Source organism: Spermophilus citellus, assembly GCF_964194105.1.
Source record: "Spermophilus citellus genome assembly, chromosome: 1".
NCBI lineage: Eukaryota > Metazoa > Chordata > Mammalia > Rodentia > Sciuridae > Spermophilus > Spermophilus citellus.
In genome coordinates this window covers 33,044,968-33,070,231 of record NC_138182.1, presented here as the reverse complement: position 1 = coordinate 33,070,231, position 25,264 = coordinate 33,044,968, and the positions used below count along the sequence as shown (strand labels likewise).

Sequence of the window (25,264 nt, the reverse complement as noted above, 5' to 3'; positions counted from 1 at the left end):
CAAGATGTCCCATATTCCCTCAGTTAGTGACAGTTTTCAAACAGATGGGCATGGATATATTTTAGATTTCCACCCTGTGATAGACTATTTTTCTTTCTTTCTTTTCTTTTTTTTTTTTTTATGTGTGTACGTGTGTGTGGTGCTAGGGATTGAACCCAAGGCCTTGTGCATGCAAGGAAAGCACTCTACCTACTGAGCTATATCCCCAGCCCTGTGGTAGACCATTTTGAATAGCAGGGTTGGCTTAAGCAGAACTTTGTCATATATACAAAGCCCTTAAGCAGGGCTTTGTCATATATAGACTACTATGAAGCACTCACAAAGAATGACAGATTTATATAATACTAACAGAGAATATCCTCAATCCAGCTGAAGAATTATTAAATATTTTTAAAATTTCAAATGAATATTTATAATATTTGAATGAATATTCAAATGAATATTGAGGATCTTGATATGTTACGAATATGCAGAATAAAATATCTAGAAGTAAGCACAAACTAGTAATAGTTAAATGGAAGAGTGAATGGTGATTTGGGAATTGTAGTTCATGGTTACTTGAGATTTAACTTTTTCTGAAATGTTTAAATTTTTGTGATAACAATAGCTTACTGTAGAACTTGTGTTTTTAGAACTGTAAATGGCCTTGATAGATTTATTTATGACTACAGGGGACATGCTTCTAAGTTTTTCTTTTTGTTAGCAATTATTGTGAAATTGTTGTAAACCAACATGTTTTTTTTTTTTTTTTAATTATGGCACAAAGACAGTGAAGTTAAATGTAATTTAGAATTAAAATTAGAAGTTGGATATTACTCTGGCTACCATGAAATAATAAAAGCAAAATATTTAATAACATGAAAATGCTATTTATTGAAACAGGCAGTGCCGCAGTCCGGCTGCAGCAAAATAACTGGGGGGTGACGAGCAACTTGTGTACATTGATACAGCAGGAGTGGGAGCCGTTTATTGTAGGTCAGGAGGGGTATATATACATTCCACACAGCTTATCTTAATTAACATAAACTAGATACAGCAGTCAACCAATAAGGAATCTCCACACTTAATGGCTTGCTGGCGTTACTTCACAAACCACTCCCTCTGCAAAATGCCAGGAGCCATCTTGACTTGTTACAGACTCTAACAAGGCAGAATTGAAGGCATAGCAATACATGAATTCCTATTTTAAAATGTTGATGTAGAAAAAAGAAAGAAAAATGTAAAAATGTTAATAGTGATTATTTTCTCTGGTTGGATGAACAATGGTTATTTGAACCTTCTTTTCTGGAACTTTTTAATCTTTTCTAGGCTTTTTTTTTTTTTAATGAACATGAATTTCAGGGAAGGAAAATGAGGAAAGGGAATGTTAAATTCTTAGCAATTCCAAACATGCTACAGTAGTACAGGGAGTATGGGAACATTTTAAATGATGGTAGGATTAGAAATGTGTTTTAGAAATATGACAATTTATAGATGAGATTTGGGAGGAGTGGTGGGAGATCAGGGGATTATGAAGAAGAGATGGGTTTGGATGATGTTTAGAAAGTAAAAACTGAATAAAATCAGCAACAGGTAGGTGGGGGTGGAATGAGAGAATGAGGAAGAGGTTAGTTTTCTTCCCTTTATGTTTGTAAATTTAAAATGAAGTAATTTCAAATCTATTTTGTAATTGCACATCACTCTTTGATTTAGGTAACATAAAATAGGAAACTGCAATTCTTCTCTTTCTGTGATAGTGACTGGAGTCTGAATCCTTTGACCTTTGCTAAGATGGTTCAAAATAACCCAGAACCACTAACTTTCAAACTGGCCAGGAAAACGGAATTTCTTTCACATGTATTAATATATGAATATAAAACCATGATCCAAATCCTTCTAGTGTCTTTAGCTTAAATAACTGTACTAGGTAACATTCCCTAGGATAACTTTTTTTTAAAGTACTAAATTTTCTATGACTAGAATTAAAACTTACTTCATGTGCAGTCATTAGCTGAACAAGTTCTCTCTGAATATTTACATCTACACTAAACACATCTCTTTTTCCCCCCTGAAATTCTATTTCATTTGTACTCAACAGTGATCCAAATCTAAAAGACTTTGTAGTAATTGTGCAGAATCATGATTTATGTTAAATCAGTGGGTGTCTGCAGAGGGTAACAGAAGATATTTTACAATGTCTGCAGATAATTTTAAGTTGTCACATTTGTTGGGGTGGGCTCTACTGGTATCAAGTAGATATAGACCAGAGATGCTTTAAACTTTCATCAGTGCACAGAACAGTTCCCCAGGTGAGAGACCAAGTCTAAATGTCAGGAGTGGTGAGATTGAGAAACTTGTGTTAGATCCTTTGATGGATACAGTTTTCATGGCTGCTCAGATTGCAGTAAGGGATATGGTTCCAGACAATGCCTTGTCTATGGGCAATCACTATGCATATGAGTGTAGAGAGCTGAGGCTCATTAAAAAGAGATGAGCAGGGCCTATGGCGTATGTCTATAATCCCAGTGGCTCAGGAGGCTGAGACAGGAGGATTAGGAGTTCAAAGCCAGCGAGACACTAAGCAACTCAGTGAGACCCCATCTCTAAATAATACAAAATAGAGCTGGGGATGTGGCTCAGTGGTCGAGTGCCCCTGAGTTCAATCCCTGGTACAAAAAAAAAGAAGAAGGAGAAGGAGAAGGAGAAGGAGAAGGAGGAGGAGAAGGAGAAGGAGAAGGAGGAGGAAGAGAAGGAGGAGGAAGAGAAGGAGGAGGAGGAGAAGGAGGAGGAGGAGAAGGAGGAGGAGGAGAAGGAGAAGGAGGAGAAGGAGAAGGAGGAGAAGGAGAAGGAGGAGAAGGAGAAGGAGGAGAAGGAGAAGGAGGAGAAGGAGAAGAAGGAGAAGGAGGAGAAGGAGAAGGAGGAGAAGGAGAAGGAGAAGGAGGAGAAGGTGAAGAAGGAGAAGGTGAAGAAGGAGAAGGAGAAGGAGAAGAAGGAGAAGGAGAAGAAGGAGAAGGAGAAGAAGGAGAAGGAGAAGAAGGAGAAGAAGAAGAAGAAGGAGAAGAAGAAGAAGAAGGAGAAGAAGAAGAAGAAGAAGGAGAAGAAGGAGAAGAAGAAGAAGAAGGAGAAGAAGGAGAAGAAGGAGAAGGAGAAGAAGGAGAAGGGGAAGGAGGAGAAGGGGAAGAAGGAGAAGGGGAAGAAAGAGAAGGGGAAGAAGGAGAAGGGGAAGAAGGAGAAGGGGAAGAAGAAGAAGGGGAAGAAGAAGAAGGGGAAGGGGAAGGGGAAGGGGAAGAAATGAGGATACAGAGGAAGATATAGGTTTGAGGAGTTAACTGACCTAAAGCTAACCGACTGGCAGGAACTGACTGCAGCAGATGGAGGTTAAGTGGTAGAAGGTAGGCAGTTTGGATCCCCCCTCATTACCAGGCTATTCAGGAAAAACTGATAATCAAATTTCCCATGGAAACTAAGAGTAAATGACATAATAAATATGAATGGTATATCAATAAGGGTTTTTCTCCTCTGCCATCTTTTTAATGGATTTGCTCAGGATTCTAAGTGAGAGTGGAGGTTCAAGGGACCCCAGCCTCAGGTGAGAGGGATCTCCACTGGGTCCCAATCAGTGTGCCACAACACTGGATAAGTGAGGATGAGAATTACAGAGTGTCAGGCAGGGAGGTAACAGAATAAATAGATCAGAGCAACTCTATAAGTGATGGGCTTTGAAGAGGGGAGAGGAAGAGATAAGAAAGCAGAAAGGCATTAAGGAAGACTCAGAGCCAGGAAGGTTCATAGTCCATAATGAATAATTTAGCTCTTGGACTAATGGTTTCACATTAGTTTTGTAAAACTTTATAACTTGTGGATAGTGGATGCTCAATAGATACTTGTTTTTAACCTTCTTGGTCATTGTTCTAAGACTATTCTGGTTATAGATTAGAATTCTTATTTTTTTGTTAATCTTTGATAGTTAAACCAAAATCTGCTAAGAAATATCCTTAATTTTATGAAAGGAACCATGATATACATGTCCTCTTAGATTCTGTTTTAATTAATTGTTTTATTTTGTAATGTTGGATGCATTCAAAAGAATATGTGCAGCATTTATAAAAGTTATAATGGAATATAATAACATAATATAATATAACAATGTAATATAATAATATGTTATAATATCACTAATATCACATCTGTGCCTCTTACCCAGAAGTATTATTGTCTTGAATTTTGTATTTTCTTTGTCTTGACTTTTAAAATATAACTCAATTACATATGTATGTATCCCCATGGTACTTAGTGTTCGTTTTTGCACTTTATAAAATTGATTTTGTACTTTATAAAATTGATTTCATATTCATTACTTCTAGGCTCTGCCTTTTACAGTTAACATTATGTTCCTCATATTAATCTTTGTGGGTTTAGTTAATGTATTTTTATACTGTATAATATCCATTATGACATTATTTCATCATTCTGTCTATTCATTATTCCAGATGAGGAATGATTAGATGATTTCTACATTCTTTCTATTTTAAAGAATTCTGCTATGAATATTATACTGTGTGAAATAGTTTACTTAAAGAATTTCCTTACAAACTTTTTAATAACTATAACCCAACAGGACATACACACAAATCTGCCTTCAAAAATAAATTTAAAAATAAATAAATAAAAAACAAAACAAACAAACAAACAAACAAAAAAACCACTGTTTTCCCCTGCTATGAGAAATGACTGATAAAATCCAGTCTATATTTTAAAATGCTGGTAGAGACCTGATACATTGATTTCATTTATTATTTCTACCTGAGATTATATTCCAGGTTGTGGAATCGCTAGGTCTTATTATGATATGCAAATTTTAACTTTATAAGATGATGGCAGATGATTCCCAAAATGTGGTATCCAATCATTCCTACAAATTCTTCTTAATTGTATCCTTATCAACACTTGGCATTTCAGACAAAGATAGGTTTTCAATAAGAAGTCTTAATTTGGCAAATGATATGAGCACGTATTAATGATTTTTTCTTATATTCTAATTTGACAACTAAAAATTTCTAGCCCAGTAAAGTGCCAGTGTTTTTAGAAGACTGCACAAGCTTGAGTTCTCCTATATTTGATTTGAGCTCATGCATAGGAATGTCCTCATATTTTCTTTGCTTAAAAGTGCATCTTGTTTATTATTCTCTTTGCTTTGCTGATCAAGGGTGCAACTATTGGTATAATTCAGTTGTGGTTTGGGGCTTGATTATTTTGAAGTTAAGTGTCTCTGAAAATTATCTGCTAAGTAAAACTCAAACCTACTGAGAAAACATATTGTTCTGCTGTGGTATGACACAGTTCATTTCTAAAAGGACTAAGAATTTTATGGACATTTAGTGAGATTAGTTTTAAAGCTCAAATGTTTGGTTATATTTAAATAAGTAGGTTGTTGGATGAAATGTTTGTGTTGATTTTGTCAACACATGCACTTTTGTCTCTAAAACTTGGATACGGCTTAGTTTAGTGAGTTTATGGGACTTATCATCTTTTGGAAGACTGAGAATGTCCTTCTTGATATTTTCTTTAATCCTTTTAGGGTACTATTTCTGTAAGCTGGTCTATCCCCTCTTGGCTTCTGCTGTATTTCATGATTCTTCAGTATATAACAACTACTTGTTCATCTAGATGTAGTGACTTAATCTGAACACTTCATTTCCCTCTTCTATTTTTTTCATATTTTTATTGGTGCATTATAATTATACATAATGATAGGATTTTGTTACATATTCATACATGCACACAATTTAACAATATAATTTGGCCAATACCATTTCCCAGTATTCCCCCTTTCCTTCCCCTTCTCTCTTCCCCTGGTCCCTTTTTGCTCCTCTACTGATCTCCCTTGGATTTTCATGGGACTGTCCTCCCCTCCCTCAATCTTTCTTTTCCTTCTTCCTCTCTAGCTTCCATGTATGAGAGAAAACATTCTGCCCTTGACATTTTGAGTTTGGCTTATTTTACTTAATATAATGTTCTCAAATTCTATGCATTTTCCTGTAGATGACATAATTTCCTTCTTCTTTATGCCCTAATAAAACTCCTCCTTTGTGTGTATGTATCACATTTTCTTTATCCATTCATCCATTGACAGACACCTAGGCTGGTTCTATAGTTTGGCTATTGTGAATTGTGCTGCTCTAAACATGGGTAGGCACGTATCATTGTAGTGTGATGACTTTAATTCTTTAGGATAAATACTAGGGAGTGGTATAGGTGGGTCATATGGTGGTTCCATTCCTAGTCTTTTGAAGAGCCTCCATGCTGATTTCCACAGTGAGGTCAGCTACGACTGTGTCAGGCACTTTGCTTAACATGTTTTGGAGCTGGGTGATTCTATTAGAAGTTATACTCCCCTGGAGTGTAATCTTTTGAGTCAGTGGTACAATCAAGCCTCATCCCCCAATTATGCCATATTTTATATATTTCAACAACTCTATCATCATTGTCAACAAAACTATTTCCCACATAGTGTGGCATTCTGTTCTCTTCTTCGTTTGTCCAGCTTGATAAAGTACAGAGCTCATTGCTCACTTAAAGGAGCTCACTTATCCCAGTGCTATTTCAGAGTTTTGTTTTGTTTTTAATTTCTAGAATTCTTTCCCAACATTGACAATCCACACTGTAGGTCCAAAGAGGCACTTGCTTATGTGGTAGTCATGTAACAGTAAAAGGAGTGGATGAATCTGCAGTGCAGAAATACTAGGACTCCAGTTGATGTCGTTTCCTTAGTTATATCAAACCTGTGTTTTCAGGGAGTTCCACCTGGAGAAAATGGTGGTGACCTGGAGTAGTTCTGGTGCTGGTCCTGGAGTTGACCCAGCTCACGTCCAGGGAGCCAGGGAAGCTGTCCTGTGGGTACCAGTTAGCTAGTGGGTCTCACCAGGCCTTTTTTTTTTAATTTTTTTTTAGTTGTAGTTGGACACAATATCTTTATTTTATTTATTGTTATGTGGTGCTGAGGATTGAACCCAGCACCTCGCACGTGCTAGGCGAGTGCTCTACCGCTGAGCCACAACTCCAGCCTCCCTCACCAGGCCTTTATTGTAAGAAATAAACATAGTTTCTGGACTGCTCCCAGAGTTCTACAGATATCATTTCATTTCTACCTATAGATAAAAATTAAAAAAAATAAAAAGCAACATATCTTTTTTTCCCCAGTAAACCTTTTAGGAAGGGCAGAAATAGCCCTCAGATATCTTTTATGACATTCTAAAGACTCTCCATATTTGAAGCAGGTCCATGGCACTATATTCTGACTTGGAGCTACTATTGCTCAGGATAGGGACTCTGGGAAACCATGTGCATTTTGTAGCGTGTGGCACAGCATCAGGCACATGGCAGAGCCTCAATAAGTGCCTGTGAAGGACTCAGACAATGAACGAGAGCCTTGAGAAATAGTTCAGGAAGGCTTCTGAGAGGATATTTTAAAGGACTTTTTACTCCTAAGCAGTAAAATGTTCTTGGTACTATAGACAAAATGTCCATTTATCCTTCCTGAGGTGTGTATTTCTCAGAGGACCAATGTGGGAGAGAGGAGAAGGGAAAGGTGATGGTTGTTGTTTGCAACTATAAACTGCTGGCTGGAGTTCAGGAAGTTAATACATTTTTTTTCATAAGTTCCATAAATGTGATTTGTGTGTTGGCAAAGAAGAGATCCTGAATAAAATATAAGGGATATTTTTTGTTATTGTTGTTCTTTTTAGTTATACATGACAATTGAATGTATTTTGACATATTAATACATACATAGAGTACAACTTACATTCTTCTAGTTGTACATGGTGTGGAGATACACTGGTTGTGTAGTCATATATGCACATAGGGTAGTAATGTCCGATTCATTCTACTGCCATTCCTTTTCCCAACTCCCCTCACTTCCCTTCATCCCATAGGGGATGTTTTCAAAGACATGCTTTGTCCTCTGTGTGGAGGGGCTGTGTGGCACTCTTCTCTCCATGCAGGTGGCTTACATTCCCCATTTGGGCTGAACTGCATTTGAGAAAGAGAGAAAGGAGCGGGGAATGCATATCTTAGAGGGGAGCCCATTTCTCTTGTTCCTACATGTTCTTCAGGGTTAAAAAATGGGATCCAAGTTGTTTTAAGGTGACTTTACAACAACCAGAAAAAAGTAAAAAATACCAACTTATCTCCAAATTTAAGTACTGATTAAAAAAAGAAAACTATCCATTTGCCATATTGGAGCTAAGCTATTCTGCATAGATATCATCTGATATTTAGAATAATACAGCTTATCTGTTTTCTGAAGAAAATGCTGGGAATATTTTTAAAAAGGGGGTTCATTGGTGATGGCAATAAAATAATACTGTATTGGTTACACAAAAGCTGGAATGGTTATAAAATTCTTAAAGTTTTAAGGATGTTTGGTGTTTTGATGGGCAAAGGGTTTATAAGATAAAATGTCCTCAAAACTAATTTGATTTGTTCTACAGTTTGCTGACAATGGTATTCTTTGGTGCCCAACAAAAATATTTATACGGTAAGATGGGCATGATATAATTTTAAGGTTAAAGTTATATTTGGAAGTAGAAATGTAAAGTGAGATCTCTTAATTCTACCAAAGGATCTAGATTGTTTCTGACTACAGAATTCGATATAGCTTTAGGAGTCAGTTTTCTAAAGCTTAGCAGTTAACTCTAAGAACTACAATGTAGAGAGCTTGGTAAATATTTACTGAATGGAAGGCTATTTATTCCTGAAAAAGCTGAATGTGAACCAGGTTTTTGTAAATGGAACCATGCTTTTACATGTATTATGACTTATTTTGTAAGACAGATAATCTTTCCCAAGTTTATATTTGTGGTAAATCCGGATTTTCATGGGTCAGACATGCTTGGACGAAAGTTATCTTATGTTGCCTAAGGTCTGGTTTATTCTTTTCGAGGTTGCTAAGAATTTTTTTTTAAGGGAAACAGTTATTCACAAGTTTATAAACAATTCAGTAAAAATAGATTTCTAAGGATCTTCAATTTGTAATTCATAAATCATTCATGCTGAAATGCTTGGCCTTGTCTCCTATTCTCCTTGAGAATGTGGGATGTTTTATAAACACATGAAGAGTTACAAATATACAGTGCAAGAAAGAAAGAATTGCATTGTTAGTAATGGGATGATATAAGTTTGTGTACACATGAGATTTCAATCAAAGCAATTTAATACAAATAAAGACTGAGGTCTATATTAAGAAAGGGTCTGGGTGACAGAGTATTTTGTTGCAATGCTCTTTGGGTTCTACTGCTCCTTAAAGGCCATTTTGGTCCTTTTACATTGTTTCTCTGCTTAGTTCTGGCTATCTTAAGGTTTTAGGACAAGTAAGAACTCCCAGTAAATGGTTTGCACACTTTTAATCCCAGCAACTCCTGAGGCCAACCTGGTCAACTTGGTGAGATCCTGTCTCAAAATAAAAAATAAAAGGACTGGAGATGTAGCTCGGTGATAAAATGACCCTGAATTCAACTTCCAGATCCAGGAAAGAGAGAAGAAAAAAAAAAAACTCCTGATAAATGGGTTGTTCCTGTGTGTGTAAGATGGTCACTACTTACTGTCTATCCAGAAACCCAGGTCTTATCTTGGGAGTGAAAGAAGTATGGAGCCACATTTTAGAACAAAGGGAACATTATTTTCTGAATGGATAAGGGAAATTCAGTTTTCTATAGTCTTAGCAAGAGCTGAACCAAGATATCTGGGCACTCCAGAGACTAATCAGATGGTACTGCTTTGAAACACGTTGAGAAAGAGGTAGATAGAAACATGATTTGTTAAAAAGCTTATTAATATGCCACCTTTTTTATCCATTCATCTATTGAAGGATATCTAAAAATGTGGCATATATACATAATGTAATTTTACTCAGCATTAAAAAAGAATAAAATCATGGCATTGGCAGGTAAATGGATGGCGTTAGAGAAGATAATGCTAAGTTAACCAATCCCCAAAAAGCAAATGCTGAATGTTTTCTCTAATATAAGGAGGTTGACTCATAGTGGCGTAGGGAGGGAGAGCATGGAGGATTAGATGAATTCTAGATAGAGAAGAGGGATGGGAGGGAAAAGAAGGGGGCAGGGGATTAGCAAGGATGGTGGAATGTGACAGATATCATTATCCAAAGTACATGTATGAAGACTTGAATTGGGTGTCAACATACTTTATATACAGAGGTATGAAAAATTGTGGTATATGTGTGTATTAAGAATTGTAATGCAAAATAAGTACATGTATAAAGGCATAAATTGGCGTGAACATACTTTATATAAAGAGACACGATGTGTAATAAGAATTGTAATGCATTCCACTGCTGTCATGTATTTTAAAAAAATAAAATCAATAAAAGATAAAAGAAAAAGCTTATTAAGAAGAAATTCCTCCATGATTTTCTTCTGAAGCAGAATCAGAGCTTGGCAAAACAATAGTCAAAATATTTCCCACTTTTCTGCAGACCTCTCCTCAGTTTTCCATTGTGGTTTTTCTGGTAGAAGAATTTTCCGGCTGATATAGAATGCAAAGTGAAATGTTTTCTATGCTTCTTCTCCCCTGGCTCCTGTGACTTTTGCAGGGTCAATAATGTGACCAGTTTTTTGTGCATCCTTGGAGGGACGTGAAAGTACTTATCTTTAGTCCCTTGTTCTAAGCCATTATATTAAAAGGATTCAGAAGACAAGTTACTGCTTTCTCTAAGGAATGTGAACACCTAGGTTACCATTTCAGAACTTCTGGCTTCCTCACTTGCCAGTGCCGAGTGGTCAGCTCATCACAAAAAATACTCAGGAGTGTTATTTTTTTTTCCCCACTTGATGGCACCACCTACATTTGTAGGAATGTGACCAGTTTGTATTTTGAGAGTTGATTGCAGTGATATTTTTTATATGTATTTTCTTTTTGATTTTTTTAAAATAAATGACAGCAGAATGCATTACAATTCATATTACACATATAGAGCACAATTTTTCATATCTCTGGTCGCACACAAAGTATATTCACACCAATTCAGGTCTGCATACATGTACTTTGGATAATGATGTCCACCACATTCCATCATCATTGCTAACCCCCTGTCCCCTCCTTTCCCCTCCCACCCCTCTACCCTATCTAGAGTTTGTCTATTCCTCCCATGCTCCCTGCTCCCTACCCCACTATGAGTCAGTCAGTCAGAGAAAATATTCGGCATTTTTTGGAGGGGATTGGCTAACTTTACTTAGCATTATCTTCTCCAATTCCATCCATTTACCTGATCGCAGAGATATTTTTCCAACTCATTTTCCCCCATGTACTTGCGTCTTCATCCAGCTCTAGCTGTCCCTTTGTGTCATGAAGGGAAGTGAGTCTGATCATAGTGGACTCTGGGACTGGACTGGGCAGCCTAAAAGGTCAGGGCTCATGTTTTCGAGGGCAGAACTACTTTTTCTGAAGGTCCTTGGCAGAGGGTGACCTTCACAATGGCTTTGTTGTCAGCAGTGCTGGCTGCTGGCCCCGTGGGAACAAGCCTTTTGCTTCCCATCCAGAACACACTCCCACTCCCAGACTCACTCAAATCAGCCTCCGCCCTGAGACTCTTGCAGAGGAAACGTCTTGTCTTGCTGTGACCTGATGGACCCCCGCCTGCATCTGCTCCTGTTCTCCTTTCTTCCCTTCTGTTGTCCTCCTCCCTCTTGTGCAACATGAATCTCTCCTTCTCACTGATTAATTCCTCTCAATCTGTAAGATGCCTCTAGAAGCCCCGTCTCCTTCACTCCCTTCCCATCCATCCCTCCACAAGCAGCCAGTACAATCATTTAGAAATTCAGTCAGATCATTTAATTCCTTTGCTTGCAAAACCTATTCAAAGGCTTCCTTCCTTTGCACTTACAGGAAAACCTGTTTTCTGTATGATGCCTTCCAGGCCCAGCCTGGGCTGCCTCCAGCCACTGCCTGCTGACTCCTCCTGGAACTCAGGCTTCATTTCCTTCATTTACCCGGATGCACCCAATCCTCCCCACCCCTATGCTGTGCTCTTCGCTCTTTCTTCGGCAGTTCTCCTGGAGTGGCTGTCCTTTCTCATCCTCTTGGCTGAGTTGTTTCCTCCTCAGTGCAATCTTCGGCCGTAGGTCCACATGAGTTCCTTGCCCCTCCATCCATCCTAACACCATGTTAGTCTCCTGCATAGTACTTCATGGTTTGTCAATCCTTCCTTGTTAAATATCCACGCAAATTTCTAAGCTCTGGAAAGGCAAGGGTCGTGTTTGCTTTGCATTTAGTAGGTATTCAGAGTAGGCAGAAATGTTGAGAGAAATGAAAGAATGAATGGTGATTGACAGACACAGCTTAACTCTGGTTTATCCTTTCCTTTGGGACATGGAGCCAGCCCTGCTGTTCTTCCACTTTCCCCCTTAAAATTGCCATACTCCGGAGAATGAGGGGGCCTTCTTGCCATCCAGGCTCCTTCCAACATTGTCTTCCCTTTCAGTCCAGCTCAGGCCCAGCCCTGGGTGATGGGCTCTTTCACTCTCAACCCATACCTATTGAGGATACATGCTGCTTCTGTCCCATCTCCTTTAGGAGGAAGGTGGTGTTACAGTAGGGAGGGTGTACGTCTGAGCCAGACTGCCCAGGTCTGAATTTCAGCACTACCACTTGCTTCAGGTGTGCCTTGACCTACGATGGGGTCATGTCCTGATAAACCTATAGTGAGTTGATAATATCATAAGGAAAAAACACAAAAACACAAGACACAGTATCCCCAAAGTGCTGGCAGCATAGCATGTGGAGACTGTCAGTCCTCTCCCCTTGTGATGGCGAGGCTGCCTGGGAGCTATGGATTCTGCTGCTGCCCAGCCTCTTGGCCTCTTGGGTAGGCATGGATGGTGTATTGCTAGCCTGGGAGAAGATCAATATTCAAGCTTTGAAGTACAATTTCTACTGAATGCGTGTCATTTTCACACAGTTACATAGTCCAAAAAAATCATAAGTCAGACTATGGTGAGTTGGGCCCCTTTATAGTTGTATGATCTTGGGCAAGTTACTAGATCTCTGTGTGCCTTTGTTTCCTCATATGCCAGGACAGAGATTAAATATGTAAGTGTACATAAAGCACTTACCATGAGAATACTCAGTGGCTTTAAGCCTTTATTTCTTTCTTTTTGTTTTCTTTTTTTGTGGTACAGGGAATTAAACCCAGGGGTGCTTAACTACTGAGTTTGTGGTTCTTTTTATTTTTTTATTTTGAGGCAAGTAGGCTTTTTGAGGCTCTCTCCTGGCACCAGTTAGTGAGATTAATCAGCTCCTCTCTTTTGTTCCTTAGTTCGTTCACTTTCTCTCACTTTCTCCTTTCCTTCTAATTCAGTAGGTTTTAAAAATCTTTGGGGGTAGGTCACACAGGCTATTTGGAGATTTTGAAGAAAAATACCTATGGACTGTCTTCCCAGAAAAATCTATATTTACACTATCACCCAGTGTTATGGTTTGGATGTGAGGTGTCCTCCAAAGCTCACATGTGAGACAATGCAAGAAGTTTCAGAGGAGAAATGATAGGGTTGTGAGTATCTCAACCCAATCAGTATTACGTGATACCATTCCTTCGTCTCAACCCAACTAATCCCTGATGGGATTAACTGAGTGGTAACTGGAGGCAGGTGGGGTGTGGCTGGAGGAAGTGATTTATTGGAGGCATGGCTATGGGGTATATATGTTGTACTTGGAGAGTGGAGTCTCTCTCTCTCTCTCTCTCTCTCTCTGCTTCCTGATCACCATGTGAGCTGCTTTCCTTTGCCAAACTCTTCCATCATGATGTTCAGCCTCACCTTGAGCCCTGAGGAATGGAGCCTGCTCTTTGTGGATTGAGACTTCTGAAACTGTGAGCTCCTAAATAATGCTTTCCTCCTCTACAGTTGTTCTGGTTGGGTCTCTTAGTCACAGAGATGAAAAATCTGACTAAAAAACACAGAATAAGCAGATAATTCAGAGATCCAGAGGTGCCCCGAGTCCTCATTATAGTAATGCATCTCTGTCTTCTTCTTTGTTGCTGTGGACTGAAGGTCTTCCAGCCTGCAATGAGATGCTCATTGGTACACCCGATAACTGGGACTGTCCCTTCACAGATTTGTAGGAAACCTTCAAATACAGGTGGGAATTTTCTTGTCCAGAATATGACATTGTAATACCATCCTTCTGTTTATCCAATTGCATGAAATTAAATTGATACACACATGAGGTAGTTTACATTTTACAGTACAACCTTATGGTTGTTACTCATTTGGAAACACATGGGGATGCCAGGCTAGACTAAGTGAGGACAAAGTTGACTTAATCAGACATTTACTTCTGTATATGTGTGTTTTAAACCAAGTTTCTTTTAAAATGTGTACAGTAATGAGACATGCTATATACATGCCAATGCTGATAATAGCAGCCACCTGTTTTCTAGGTTGGTGTTCTTTTGGATATGTTTTTAACATTTTTAAATGCACATCTTATTGCTTAAAATTACTAGTGTATAAAAAGTGCTACAGAAGCCATCAAGAAAACAGTCTATTTCCCGAATGGGGTTAAATATTCCTTTGGAAAATGTGTTCAGATTCTAAGTTTGGTTAGTAAACTTTTCTAGAGGGGAGGCCAAGGTATTCTTAATGTTGGCCATGAATTTTTTTGAGGGAGGATTAGAGAGGCAAAAGTGATAAAATTGAAAAAATTAAAAGACAAAGATGTTCTGACGTGGTGGTAGTCTCTTCTTCAGGTCCTTGTACAGCAGAATGTCACCTGATCCCCAGGCTGACAGCAGTGTGTGGTCTGGCGGATGATGGACACTTCCCTTGGCCAAATTGACCACAAAGCAGTGCCCATGAAAGAATCTCAAAAGTTCCATGTGCTCATTGCTTAGCTCTGCTCCAGAGAAGCCTATCAACATATTCACCTTAAATAGTTTTTTAGAAATTTTTTCCCCACAGGATTAAAAATCCTTAATTGACTCTTTCAAGGAGCCCCAGTGAGTGAAAAATAATCTTTAGTATGTGAAGGGAAGTTGGGATTTAAACTGACAACTTATTACCAAAAAAACCCCTGTCTCCGAAACTTTAATGTAGCTGGTAAATTGTTTTTTTTTTCATGGAATCACAGTTAAGTCGTAGTGTGTGCATGTGGCCAATTCTGCTTTTATTTTAAGTGGGCCTGTTTATTTTAAAAAAATGAGAAGTTGTTTTGCTCACTCAGTTGGAGTTTATTGTAAAACTTGGATGCCAGGAAAAGAAAGAAGTACAGTTTTTGTGCTGCAGTTATGTGAAGCAAGCCACAAGTGACTCAGAGCAAGCACAGCCATGGTACTTTTTTTCTTTCTGCCCAAAGACAGCAAGCTCCAATGGTCAGCAGAAGGCATTTGAGCGATCTGGGGTTCTGAGTGCCAGATGACGCACCAACTAATAGCATCAAACACAGTGACACCAAGCATGTGTTTTTACTCTCATGCCTCTGCAGTCACAAAAGTAATTCCAGGGCTGGGGATGTAGTTCAGTTGGTAGAATGCTTGCCTCACGTACACTAGGCGGTGGGTTCAACCCCCAGCACCATACACACACATAAAAAGTAATTCCAGAAAGAAACAACTGGAATACAAAGTAGACACTGTGTTGTGCTGCTTGCTGGATGACATTTGTTATTCAAAGGGTCAGTTTGATGCTTGTGGAAAACAGTTGCTGTTTTGCCCTGCTCTGTGCCACGGAGCGTCATGCATGAAAATCTCACACCAGTGGTAGCGGTGCGGCATCAACGGCAGTTGAATGAGTCATATGCTCCCATGTGGCACATCCAGCCAATAGCCATGTATCATGGAACCACTGTCACCCATGCAGATGCTGAAGCAAAGGCTGAGCCCATCCAGATCCACAAATGAGAAAATAAGGAGCTGCAGAGAGAACACATGACTTGTCTAAAACCACACAACTTGTCTGTGGCAAGGTTGCACCATTCTCTTGTGAGACTAGAACTGCACAAGGAAATCTTAGACTATTTCCCTGGTCTACCAAGTCAGTTTTATTAACTGTGATTTTAATCTTTTGAAGTACAGTTCATTTATCCTATTAGGAATCTTTCTAGAGCCTTCCAGGTTGAATAAGAATTGTTCATACACCACCATCTCCTCCTATCTTTCAGAGCTTTTGCTATCTTATGTGGGAATCAACTGGCTAGTTTCTATATAAATACCTCCTGTGCATTTATCTTTATATAAGGTGTCTTGTTTGTTTGTTTTGTTCTTCTTTGTGCTTTATTAAAACAGCGTAACTTTAAGAGCAGAATTAATTGACCCTCTCATTTTTGCAACAGTAGTTTTTTGTTTGTTTGTTTGTTTTAAGCTCCTGTGGAAGTGCTCTATTTTAGTTTATGTGAGCCTGGGCAGTGGTGTCTTCAGGAGGCCATGGTAGGCTAGCATCTGCAGTCTATGGGCATTCAACTCTATGGGCAAAGCTACTGGGAGCCAGGTTGACAGTACTGAGCAGATGGGGACAGTTGGAGACCTCACTGTTGATGCTAATGTTATGGCTAGTTGGGGATAAACAAGAGGCCCTTTGCTCTTTTAATGGCTAAAATATAGGAATGAGAATGAATTTATCTTTATGAAGCTTAAACGTCTCTGCCTGGATAAACAGAAGTTATTTACATAGACAAAAATCTTTGTGAGAGTCCAAATTTTATTTATTTTATAGAAACTATTAGCACAAACAAGAACCTTAGTGTTTGTGGGTTTCTAAGTTTGATTCACTTTAATACTTAATTTCTTCTATAAAAAATACACAAAACATACAAACAAGTATAGAGAATCATCTTTTCAACTTCGGTGTACCCAAAGTTTAACTTTTTGCTGTTTTCTTTTCTGTTACCAGGAAGTCATTGTTATGAATTTGGTGTTTATCATTCTGAGATTCTAAATTTAACTCTTGGGTCTCCCTTAATGCAAAGGCCTCTGTTTAATTGGACAGGAGCTGTCTTGCAACTATAAAATCTTGGTTTTGGAGCCACTGTGAGACTACTTTAATTATTTTAAAGGGGCAGTGACCTCAGACAGCAGAGAGCCTAAATTCAGGAGGATTAAGAGCTATATTAGCTTAGAGCTTTTTAGATCCTAGATTCAGTATTAACTGGGAATTCCCCCGAGGTATTCAGTGGCCCCTGCATGTCACTAATCAAGGTAAACCTCAGAGAGTTTGAGGAAATGTATGGTTGAGGAGTAATGCTTTTTAAGTAGTTTTGATTGCAAGGTGCAATAAGAAAAGTAAATAAATTTTGCATTTTGGACTCATACTCCACATATACCGTAAACACCACACATACACAGAGCATATGCCTCTGAATGAAAAGTTGGAATGAGCTTATACACACGTACTTTATTACACTTACTTTTTCTTTGTTAGCTGTCCTGCAACATAGTCTGTTTTGTTTTGTTGGTTTTCCAAAAGCTATTTTGTTCCGATGATAAATTGATTTCACAGGCCATTAGATAGAGAGGAACTCACAGTTTAAAAAAACAAAAGGCAAACTCAGCCCACTTTAGTCATTTGCTCTATACAGCAAAAGTTTTTAAGAAAGTGTATTTAGTTGAACTTTAGTGAACATTTTTATAACAGGCTTTTCTCTACTACTGACCTAAACATAAAGATTGATGCTGCAATTTACGAACAACAAATCTGATGTAATGCTAAGCAGCATCTAAAGCTCTGTAAGGGTTTGGGTTCCTCTGTGTCATGCCAAGTCTCCTGAAAGCCCCTCAACCCTACAACCACTGCTGTGAAGCGACCTGTCTAGATAAACATAACTTGAGCACTCTACTTTATAAATTCACAAATTGTTGAGCCACAAAATCAACCTTCCCAAATAAAACTGGGTCTAAGTCAAACTGCTAACTGAAAAATAACAACTTTTGAGTCCTTAACTCTCCTTTCATCACAGTTTACTTCTGTATAATCCTAAATAAGGTCCACATGAGGAATCCAGTGATGTAAGTATTGCATCCTACTCATTAAATCTCATTGATTTTCTCCCATTGAGAAATTTCCTCTGTCTCTACATCCAGCCTCAATTTTTTTTTTTCTTTTTTTTCCCCCAATGCTGGGAGTTGAACCCAGGGCCTTGTGCATACTAGGAAAGTGCTCTACCAATAAGCAACATCCCCACTGTAGCCCCAGAAACTTGGAAGGGAGACAGGAGGCCTACAAGTTAAAGGCCAGCCTCAGAAGCTTAGAGAGACCCTGTCTTGAAATTAAAAAAAATAAATAAATAAAAGAACTAGAGATATGGCTGAATGATAGAGAACCCTTGTGTTCAATACCTAGTTTTTTGTTGTTATTGTTGTTTTAAAGGCACACTATAGTACTGGCAAGGGTTCAGTTTTTCCCTCCACGGAAGCAAAGGAGAAAATTATATTTAATGCATATTAAGCAATTGTTGGAGATTGTGAGCTACACTGATTCCCAGAGATTAAAATGAGTCAGCTTTCTTCAAACTGTGTTCAGAAGCAGCCACTCTGAACATTAATGAGGTGGCTGGTTTTAAAATCTGTTAGAAAGAGGAGGTTTTGTTTAAGCCAGTGCTTTCACAGAGGAGGAAATGCAGTTCTGCCCCAGGAAACTTCAATGGGTCTGTTGAATACCCAGGAAGTAGTGCCACCTTCAGATGAAAGGGTAAAGAACCCAGCTGATCTTCAGCAGAGTATCAAATGTGAGGACAGCACTTCTTGGTGTTCACATCTATGTATGTGACTGTGTGGGACTTGGAGAAAAGCACTTTTCAACCCGTTTTGTTCTTATGACCTCTGTTCACTGTAGAAGTTATGGAGAACTCCAAATAACCCGTATGTGGGTTTGTCTGTCAGTGTTTTCCATTTTAGGAATTAAAACTGAGACATTTTTAGAACTACTTATTGATTCATTAAACATAATAAATCCGGACTGGGGTTGTGGTTCAGCGGTAGAGCACTGGCCTAGCACATACAAGGCTTTGGGTTCTATCCTTAGCACCACATAAAAATAAATAAATAAAATAAAGGTATTGTGTCCAACTACAACTAAGAAATAAATGTTAAAAAAATAAATCCATTACATATGAACACAAGCACATTATTCTACTAGAAATTATGTTTTCAAAATGACTTTAATGAGAAGAGTGCCATGGTTTTCTATCTTTGCAGATCTCTTTAATGCCAGGTAGAAACCCAGATTCTCATATCCCCTTCCGCACACAACCTATTGTGATTTGTTATTTTGGTTGAAGAGCAAGAAGTGGATTTAGCTTACACAGATATGTAATTTGGAACTCACAGCCCCCTGAAAGAGTCTCAGGGACTCCCAGGGGGATCCCTGGAACATAGTTTGAGAACTGCCACCCTATTAGGTAGTTTGGAAGAAGATAGGTTCAGGCAAGAGTGGCTGTTCCCAGTGGGGAGACTACAGTGATCCTAATTATATTTTTCCCTTTTCATTTGTATATATGTCGTACAATGGGGAGGGGCAGATTACCTGTGCAACCTATAAATGAAGAAAGAAGGTCTATATTGCTGAAAGAGCACAGGAGCTTAGAGACCCAGGTGGAGAAGTTGACACTTGGGAAGTCAATGAACTGAATCATTTCTTAAATAGGAAAATGACTTGGTCCAAATTAGGTTTGGGAATAAATGGCTTAGAGCAGGAGGAGGGCAGGAGGGAAGTCACAAGTTGCCACTATGATCTGAGGGAGTCCTTTTTACCACAAGGTCCAGACCCCAAGTGTTGGGTAAATGGAGAGAAAAGACAAACTCTGAAAGACCTGGGTGAAGGGGTATAAGGGAGGGCAGTGTCCAAAAGATGATTGAATTTTCAAGTTAAAACATTTGAACGGTGTTTCCTTTTCTGAAAATCACCCTGATGAAGCTCACGCAAGTCTCACTTTGTTTTTCAGGGTTGGCCAACCCATGCACGGGCTTAGGAAGAAGTCAGCACAATTCCCAACTGGAATCAGTCATAGTTGCTTCCAGAAGAAAAGGCAAATTTGTACCTATGCCCTCCCTGGAGAGTTCCTGGCTGCTGACCAGCCGTGAAGGGCCGTGAGTCCGGTTTCTGTGTGGGGGGACGTCTGTGGCCCACCTCCTATGCACTCCAGCACCCCCATCAGCTCCCTCTTCTCCTTCACCAGCCCCGCAGTGAAGAGACTGCTTGGCTGGAAGCAAGGAGATGAAGAGGAGAAGTGGGCAGAGAAGGCCGTAGACTCTCTAGTGAAGAAACTAAAGAAGAAGAAAGGAGCCATGGATGAGCTGGAGAGGGCCCTCAGCTGTCCTGGGCAACCCAGCAAATGTGTCACCATCCCCAGGTCCCTGGATGGGCGCCTGCAGGTGTCCCACCGCAAGGGTTTGCCGCACGTCATTTACTGCCGGGTGTGGCGATGGCCAGATCTCCAGTCCCACCATGAGTTGAAGCCATTGGAGTGCTGTGAGTTCCCTTTTGGCTCCAAACAGAAAGAGGTGTGCATTAACCCTTACCACTACCGCCGGGTGGAGACTCCAGGTGGGTTTTGTTCATGATGTCCCAGTTTATTTCAAAGTGGAAGTTAAAGTTCCACTGGTGGAGAATGGTGGGGTACCCACAAGACCAGGACTTCTACCTATAGAGAGAAGAGAGGGAGGTTTAAAACTTTTTAGGAATGAGTCCAAAATTTTGTAGTCAGGAAAACTTAGAAAAAATACATATTTTAATTTCGAAGCATATGGAAGCTTTATGTGATTTTGAAAAATGCATTTTATTTTGATGAACTTTGGAGAAATCGTCATGACCTTTTCCTAATTCTTAAGGCCTTGGAAGGGCTTAAAGTATCCTGGAAAATTAACCCCCGCCACACACACACACACACACACACACACACACACACACACCACACTGAACTAAATGAACTGAATTGATCTTTGATTTGTATTGAGCTAAACCAAAGTTTGTTTGTTTGTGCTTCCACTTTATTAAAGTTTAGATAAAGGGAAGTTAGCTCATCTCTGGATCTGAAAACAGCCAAAGAAAGAGTTGCTGAAAATTATTTCAGGACTGAAAACACCAGGGTCTGGGGTTGGGGGAGATCAGTGGTTGTTTTTAAAGACATTTTTTATAGTGTGGGGTTTCAACCTAGTACCTCTCACAGGCTAGGCAAGTGCTCTGCCACTGGGCTATACCCTCAGCCCTTAAATATGGTTCTGACTAAAGAAGAGTACTGTTCTAATGCTCTTCACATATCTGTATGGTTGTGTCTCTGTATGTTTCACCCCCATTTTGCAGAAGTCTAGTGTTTACCTCTTTGTTCCTTTGCACAGACTTCAATAGTTTTATTGAAATTCTATTTGGACTGATTGTTCTTATGGAATTCTGGGCAGAATTCATACAGTTTTTATGCTTTTTTTTTCTTTTCTTTTTCATTGGTCATCTGCTTCATTCCAGGAAACTGAAGGATCACATTAGCTCCAGGAGATTGTCTCGGTCCCATCAGGAGACAGGGCTGTCTAGGGAGCAGCTTGAACGTCCAGTTCTCCTTAATGCAATGTCTCCATGTCCAGCTCATGTCAGTCTTAGGCAGGCATCTTTTCAGGGTCCCCAAATTTGCTATCATGTTGCCAAGTGGTTGTTAGGGATGTCATGATGAAGTGGCTTCTTATGGCCACCGTGCAGCAGACAGAGACCCTGGGGAGACCATTAGAAGGTCCTATGTTCTTGGCAAATCTGATACGTTTCTCCTAGATCACAGAGGTTTTTGCTTTCTTCCCTTCTTCCTACTTCTCTTGAACTCTTTGCATATTTTTAAAAATGTGGAGTAGTGTGGTGTGCTTCTAGTCCCAGTTACTCTGGAGGTTGAGGTGGGAGGATCCCTTGAACCCAGGAGTTCAAGGCCAATGTAGACAACCTTCCAGAATACAAGTTAAAAAAAATTTATCTGAGATACAAACATTATCCCATCAAATTTCTTGAGTTAGACCCCATCTCAAAAAAAAAAAAAGTCTGAGTTTATGACAAAAAATGGCTTGATTCTTTTTTGTCTCAAAAGATTTCAATTATATTTGGCATCTAGAATGCATATCCAAAGAACATCTCAGGAGGCTGAGGCAGGAGGATTGCAAGTTCAAACCTAGCCTCAGCAAAAGTGAGGTGCTAAGCAACTCAGTGAGAGACCCTGTCTCTAAATAAAAGACAAAATAGGGCTGGGGATGCCCCGAGTGCCCCTGAGTTCAATCCCCAGTGCCAAAAAAAAAAAAAAAAAAAGAAATAATTTATCTTCCTAAGTAATGTAGTTATAAAACATAACAGCTTGTAAGAAGTATTTTGTAATATATATATATTAATTTTTCCTCTTGGATATTAAAAAATATACTTTTAAAGAATTACTTGATTATTTAGATTTTCATACCATGTGAAGTTTCTTTTAGGATGATATGTGAATGTTTTACATCTGTAGATATATTTCATATCATCTTAGGTTTGAATTTCTAGAAAAATGACTCAGGATGGTATAAATTTAAAGTAACATTTAATGTATACAGTTTTTTTCATTTCTAACTGATATTTTTAATAGAACAATCAGCTTTTACATCTAGCTATCGAGCCATGTGCAGAATAAATAGTTTGAGAACAACAAAAATGTTAATCTTAACAAGTTTGTTGAATACCTAGTTGTTATAAATGGTTAAGTTTTGTCTTTGAAATCTCATTTTTTTGACTGTCTATTTTAGGTACATTGAATTTTTCTTTTCATTCTGATTTTCTTTTCATTCCTATGATCACTTAAATAGTTGTCTTCAGTGCTTTTCAAGCTATCTGTAGTAAGAGACCAGTTGTAGATTTTTACATTTCTAATCCTTGGAAGCAGTACTTTTACAATAAAATGAGTTGCTGGGCAAATGAAATTTAAAAAAGACTTCCAAAATACAAGGTCAATTTAAAAAATTATTTGAGATAAATACAAAAATTACTTCATCAAATTGCTATTGAAAGTTTCTAAACACTTAACTCTGAATTTCAATACAATTTTTTCAGACTGGTATCCAACAGTTGATGAAGTGTCTCTAGTCCTCAGGCCACAGGTTGCCTGGCTCAGGTCTAGTAAAAGCTGTGCAAAAATGTTTACATCGTTCACGATGATTTTGTTCCATGTGGCTGGATGTTATTGCAGGAGTGTGATTTTTTTATATATAAAATAATCATACTATATCAAAACCACACAACTTTTGAATAAGAGACCAAAGTTGTTTTTTGCACTGCACTCCATGTGCCCAGTAACTCCTGCTACTTCCCCCTTGTAACACCGAGATATGAAGATGGCATAGTTTTTAAAAGGTGGCTCAAAATAGAAATGAAAATCTGTAATCCAGGTCTCATTTGTAAGCAGTCGTGGAGATGTGGAAATGGCATTAGCTAATTAGGGATAGCTTTGTTTTAAGTGAAAGTGTGACCAGTTGCAAATCCTTTTCTTTTCTTTTCTTTTTTTCTTTTTTTTTTTTTTTTGTACTGGGTACTGGGGATTTAACCCATTAAGCCACATCCCCATTCTTTTAAAAATTTTTTTATCTTGAGACAGAATCTCTCTAAGTTGCTTAGGGCCTCACTGAGTTGCTGGGGCTAGCCTTGAATTTGCCATCAGTTGCAAATCTAAGGTTAACTGAGTTAAAGCCCAAACAAGCCCCAAACAAAACAACCAGAATAAGACCATTAGTTTTCTTTACAAACAGTCACTATTCTTGGTTTTACCTGGATGGTAAAAATGCGTACTCTCAAAATATGTTTTACCCTAGAGGAAACTATCTTTTTGTTTTTGTTGTTGTTGTTGTTGTTTGTTTGGGTACCTGAGATCTACTATTGAAGAAATAGAAGTCCCTGCATTCAAAAGGTCATGAGGCATCATGTTCATCAGTGTTAGGAGGTAACACTTAGACATCTTACATTAAAAACGAAGTCACAGAGATTATTCAAATTCTTCTTTATAAAAAAAATGTGTGTTTATTTGAACACTGTTAACATTATGATGAAGAAATATCACTTGAAAAGAAGCCATTTGTCATTTACTGTGTCAGCCCCTCTGTTCAGGAGCTACGTCATCTTTTATCTGTAGAGACAGAAAATACATTAAAGGAAACAACATGGTTTATCATCGATGTCACTTTGCATGGTGGTCTTGAATGTTTGGTCTCTAATATCATAAGGCAGAATATATAAATACTAGCTTGTAAAGGGGGAAGAAATATTCTAATTTTCTACTGCCCTCACCTATAATGATTTTAGTTTAAAACCTTTCATTTACCTGCTTGAGTTTATTTTTTGTTCATAAAACTGAAAATTATTGCTTGTTAAAAGAGATGAGTGTATTGTAAAAAAAGAAAATGATAGGTTTTATGTCATTGTACCTCTGTTGTTATTGTCTGATATTTACTTTTATAAGACCTTATTTTTTAGAGCACTGTTAGAATATGTACATTTCATGAGATCTTTTAAAATCAATACTTGCATGTGATAAATCAGTAGTATGCTTAGAAGTTAAACCTACCCCATACATCTCCAGAAACCTTTTCTTTCAATAAATTGTTTTTTAGTTCTTTGCTTCTTTGATCATGTCCCCATTTTCTCTGTTTCTCCGGGCCCATATTGGTCACAGGCTACACTTCAACCCTTATGGCATCTCCTTTATCCAGCATATGATGCTTTAGTCCCTGGGAGCTTTGAGTGCCCAGACAAAGCTTACCCTTGAGAATTTGAATTCAGTCCTGTGTTTCTTATCAGCTCAGGTCAGGGCTGGGGAGCACCTATGTATTTTTAAAGAATGGAACCCCAAAGGAAGCCACTAAAATGAGTAAATTTTACTTATGGATTTTCTTATTGTTGCTTATCTTTTACTTGTTTATCCTTATTATTTTTTACCACTGATATTTTAGTTGATAACTTTTAGTTCCTTGCCTTTAAATCTTTCCTTTAAATCTTTAAATCTTTTTTGTAAGGACAAATAGGATGTTTTTATTCCAGTAGCATTACTGAACCTGAAATTGAGGCTGATCATCTAAATAATTCAACATGGTCCCTGAAGGAAAAATATTCTGGGCATCACTTAGGGTTTTATTGCAAGCAATAGAAACCAATTGTGCCTTTTAAAAAAAGATGTTATTGGCAGAATTAAAGAAGATGCAAACAATCAGGTCTCTAGAAAGCCAAGTATTAGGTCATTTTCAAGGTGGGAGTGCATAGGCGGTCTCTTTGAAGTGCTGACATTGGGAAGATCCTCC

At 38.4% G+C, this 25,264-nt stretch overlaps 1 protein-coding gene across 4 annotated transcripts in view; it reads left to right on the top strand.

Annotated features, from left to right (window-relative positions):
- Positions 1 to 25,264, top strand: part of SMAD9 (SMAD family member 9) — a 71,939-nt gene that overhangs the window by 20,893 nt on the left and 25,782 nt on the right. For 2 of the 4 annotated variants that reach the window (XM_081276580.1, XM_081276578.1), the window contains exon 2: positions 19,927 to 20,528. In XM_081276580.1, coding sequence (XP_081132706.1) covers positions 20,117 to 20,528 — 412 coding nt within the window. In that variant the 5' untranslated portion in view covers positions 19,927 to 20,116. Of the gene's footprint in view, positions 1 to 14,045; positions 14,134 to 19,926; positions 20,529 to 25,264 lie in introns of those variants that run through there. The other 2 variants (XM_081276581.1, XM_081276579.1) reach the window with 2 other exon arrangements.